Here is a 4,354-nt window from a genome sequence, read left to right on the forward strand (position 1 = left end):
GAATTAGTATGCGTTACCTCTACGGGTGCTGTTTTGATGGTCCTGTGATAACTGGCATTATATACATCTAAAAAGGCCTGCAGAACATCAACGTATCTGTAGGTGTTGTGGGCCGTAAAATACCACCACATCTTAGACTTTAAAGTTCTGTTAAACCGCTCTACAACCGCTGCTTTTACCTCTGTGTGTGTTACAAAATGTTGAACGCCGTGGTGCTTTAATAATTTCTGAAATGTGTTGTTTAAGAATTCTTTACCGGCATCTGTTTGTAGTTTTTGAGGAATTCGCCCTTTCTCGAAGATGGCTTTAAAAGCGGCCGTGACGCTAGCCCCAGTTTTATCGCGTAACGCTTCTGCGTAGGCATACTTGGACAGCACATCTATAACAGTTAATATATAGTGAGCTCCGTTGTTATGTTTTGCTAAATCTTGAAGGCTGATGATATCCGCCTGCCATTGATAATCTAATTGTGCATTAACGATTGTAGGCCGTCTCTTAAAACGTCTTCTGGCGGGTTTATGTAGTGAATATGCCTCCTCTCCGGATAACCAGTTCTTCACCAGATCTCTGCTTACAGGTTCGTTTTCATCTACAGCCCTTCTATATAGAGCTTCGGCGCTTCCCAAGCTGCCAACTCCCCGTGTATCATAATAAAGTTTTCTTAACAGGGACCCCGACATGTTATCATCCGCTACACACCAGACAATGAATGCCACTTGTTTTGCATAAGTGCCTTTTATTAAAAAAGTAAAGAAAAAATTTAAAAAATCATAAACAGAGTATACTTTACATTTTTCACAGTAAGTGTCGTAAGGACATATTAACACAGAGTCACCTTGCGGTGTAACATTCTATTACTTTGTTCTAAATACACGCTATCATGTAACGTTAAATAAGCCCCTGTTTAAAACAGTTTTCGAGGGGCCAAAGACCCTATTTTTCTATTTTTTTTATACAGATTACACATACGCCTTGCTACGAGTTTTTCTATCATCTTTCTGTTGAAAGTGGTGCCCATACCCTGCATACCCGGTAATTTTAAGCTCGGGTCATAGGCATATCGGATCTCATTGATTGCCGCCGTCAAGATTCTCAACATATCAGGGTGGACAAGCTTCTTTTCAGCGTACGACCCATACACCACCCTTAGCAGTTTATACACCTTGTATGGATCTATCAAACTACAAATATAGCGTATTGTTCTTGCTCTGTATGATTCACACAAACATTCGTGAGCGTCCTGCTGCGGATCGTTGATTTGATGGCCGTTACAAAGACTGTAATAGTCACGCCTGACACAGTTTAGGACCACCTGTGCGGCGAAAGCCTTAACTTCCTCCCTTGCGTAGTAGGACAAGCCTTCATCTTCCTTTTCACACATATCAGAGTTGCATACACACTTGTCGCAGCCATCACGGTTTTGGCATGTGGAACTTTCAGCCTGTTTTGAGCACCAAAGACAATTGAAAATTACATTGTTCGCTTTTGTAGACCGCCATTCTGACGCAGGCCTTTTTGGGGTTTCTCTCTAGGGTTCAAAAGAAGAAAGAATTACAATCCGTAAGTTGAAGAAATAAAATACATCGCTATGTAGGTGACCGCGCATAACATTTTCTTACTAACCTCTGCATATTCACCGGTCTCTGCGGCAGCTCTGAAATCTTGAGAGTCACTAATGTCCTGCGATGCCCCATCATCTTCGACGCTTGTACCGGGTTGTTGCAGAATACCCTTCTCAACACCCGTATCCTCCTGAAGGTCCATGGCATCATAGCTGGGTGTGCTAGGAGGTGCTACATCTTTTTTACCATAGTTTATTAAGTATGTGTATTCGATTGGGTTTGCTCTCTAGGGTCAAAAAGAAGAAAATATTGACAGTTCGTTAGTTGAAGAAATAAAATACACCGCTATGTAATTGCCTGCTCATAACATTCTCTTTTTAAAATGTTACTAACCTTCGCATTTTCATCGTCTTCGGCGGCTGCTCTGAAATCTTGAGAGTCGCTAATGTCCTGTGATGCCCAATCATCTTCGACGCTTGTAGCAGGATGGTGCAGAACAACCTTCTCAGCAGCCTTATCCTCCTGAAGGTCCATGTCTTCATAGACGGGTGTATTAGGCGGTGCTACAGCTTCTTCAGCTTCCTCCAGGTCCATTGAACTGAGGCCAGCAAGCAGGCTGCCGCTACATGAGACCTCACTGTCGCTGCTGTCTCCCTTAACCCCTTCGACGCTCATGACGAGCTGGGCTCGTCATGAGGTAGCCTCCTCGCACGCTCATGACGAGCCCAGCTCGTCATGAATAATGGGCTTTACAGATTCTCAGCGCAGGAGCAGAATATCGACCGCACGCATGCGGTTAATCTGGGACATCCGACATACGCAATCCTTGAGACGGTGAGCTTCCATAGGCCTACATATGCCATTGCCAAAACCAGTAACGTCGCAGCCCATAGCCCTAGGGGTTTCTTGTTGAGCATCCTCGTCCATTACCAGGGGTGTTAAAGTGCGGTAATATCTATTGATAGTGGGTTGGGAGCCGCCCAACACTGGCCTTTTCACGAATGGGTTGTATCTCTTCATTCTGATGTGGGGTGAGGGCACCTTTTCGTATTCAGGCTTCTGCTTGCTGTACGATGCTCTTAAGGAAGTCGTATATGTATCCTAAGCAGCCTCTAAAAGGGGCGTACACCTCTACACCATAACAATGGCATACAAACGTCATAGGACTCTGGTTCGCTGACGGTCCCAAAACAAACCCCGCCCTTTGGAAGACCGCCCCTTGGGACAAATGAACACCTACAGTCATCATAGAGGGGGGTTGAGACCTGTCACTTTTTTTTTTTAAGGAAACACACATCCATGTCACTTTTAAGGATAGGAACACCCTGTCACTTTTAAGGACACAGACCTGTCACATTTGGTGACAATCACAGATCTGTCACATTTGGTGACAATCACAGACCTGGCACTTTTAAGGACACACAGACCTGTCACTTTTGGGGACACGCATGACGAGGAATGGTATCCCTACTTTCTACTGGTATTACTTAGTGCATAGATGCATGAATGAGTGACTCGCTGTTTGTATGTGTTGAAGACAGTATGTGTGCAGGACTGTATAGGTGGATGAGTGTGTGTATGGGTGTGTTAGTGAGTGAATGACTGTCTCAATAGTGTATTTATGAGTAACTACATATGTTTTAAACTAGTATATGTGAGTATTGGTATATATAAGTGAGTATATGTTAGAGTGAGAGTTTGGAAGAGTTCCTGCACAAATGGGTAGCTGTTTCTATAAGTGATTGTTTAAAAGAGTAAGTATGTGTAAGTTTCTGTAAAAGTAAGTGTGGTAGTGTGTGTATGACTGTATATGCAAGTAAATGGATGTTTGATACTTTGTTTGCATGTGTGACTATGTGTGTGAGTAACTATGGATGAGTGGCAGTGTGTAACAGGATGTATAGGTGTATGAGTACATATGATGAGTGAGTACATGTATGAGTGACAGTATAGGGACTGTTGGTGAATGAGTAGATGTATGTGTAGATCTTAGAATTACTAAATAGGTGTGTTGTAAGTAGTATTGGTATGTCCATTGTTTTGAAAATGTTAGTTTCTATTTTTGAGTATGTGCCTCAAAGGTTATATTAGGGTGAGAGGAGGTCTGCCACTCTATCACAAGGATGATGTCATCAGTGATGTCATTTGAGATGTCATCAGTGATGTCATGAGTGATGTCACTGACCATGTCATGAGTGATGTAATATGTGAAGCCATCAGCAGTGCATTGCGGGCGCGCAAGTTATAATTAGCTGAACTAACTATAACGGGGGAATTTCAATGGTTTTGTACGAGTAAAATGTCCAACTAACTATAACGCCCCTGAAACCTATGTTTTTTTCAGTGAATTTCTAAGGTTTTTATGAATGCTAATTCCTAACTATAAGGTGCCTGAAACCTATGTTTTTTTCAGTTAATTTCTATGGTGTTTTAAATGCTAGTTTATAACTATGCTCACAGAGGTAGGACATGTGAAGAAAGAAGAAAAAACACAGAAAGAAGAAAAAGAAATGCAGAAAGAAGCAACAGAAGTCCTCAAAGACAAAGAAAAGTGCAGAAAGAAGGAAGACATGGAGATAGAACAAACAGAGGAGCAGAAAGAGGCCTTGTTGCAAAATCATCCTGTGCCCACAACTTTTTCAGACAGGTACTTGTGGTAACTGACTCTGACTAACCAGTTCTAGAGCCAGTGCTATGCTAAAAGAGACTTAGGGGTAGATTCACAAGCCCCGTGCACCTCTTTTACGCCGCTGTTGCATCACTTTTGTGACGCAGGGGCGGCACAAAAGAGG

At 42.7% G+C, this 4,354-nt stretch overlaps 1 protein-coding gene across 1 annotated transcript; it reads right to left on the reverse strand.

Annotated features, from left to right (window-relative positions):
* Nucleotides 1-904: 904 nt before the first annotated feature.
* Nucleotides 905-2,237, reverse strand: LOC144824193 (uncharacterized). Its single transcript, XM_078683349.1, has 3 exons — nt 1,956-2,237; nt 1,624-1,848; nt 905-1,528 (listed from the first exon to the last, which is right to left on the reverse strand). Exons 1-3 carry the CDS (start codon nt 2,235-2,237, stop codon nt 905-907), a joined length of 1,131 nt encoding a protein of 376 aa, XP_078539475.1.
* Nucleotides 2,238-4,354: the final 2,117 nt, after the last annotated feature.

This window comes from Lissotriton helveticus, chromosome 3_1 (assembly GCF_964261635.1).
Source record: "Lissotriton helveticus chromosome 3_1, aLisHel1.1, whole genome shotgun sequence".
Lineage (NCBI taxonomy): Eukaryota > Metazoa > Chordata > Amphibia > Caudata > Salamandridae > Lissotriton > Lissotriton helveticus.

Coding starts and splice junctions, on each gene's coding strand:
- LOC144824193 (XM_078683349.1), bottom strand. CDS start 2,237: ATGAGCGTCGAAGGGGTTAAGGGAGACAGCAGCGACAGTGAGGTCTCA. Junction 1,849..1,955: donor AAGACGATGAAAATGCGAAG/GTTAGTAACATT, acceptor TTTTGACCCTAG/AGAGCAAACCCAATCGAATA. Junction 1,529..1,623: donor AGACCGGTGAATATGCAGAG/GTTAGTAAGAAA, acceptor TTTGAACCCTAG/AGAGAAACCCCAAAAAGGCC.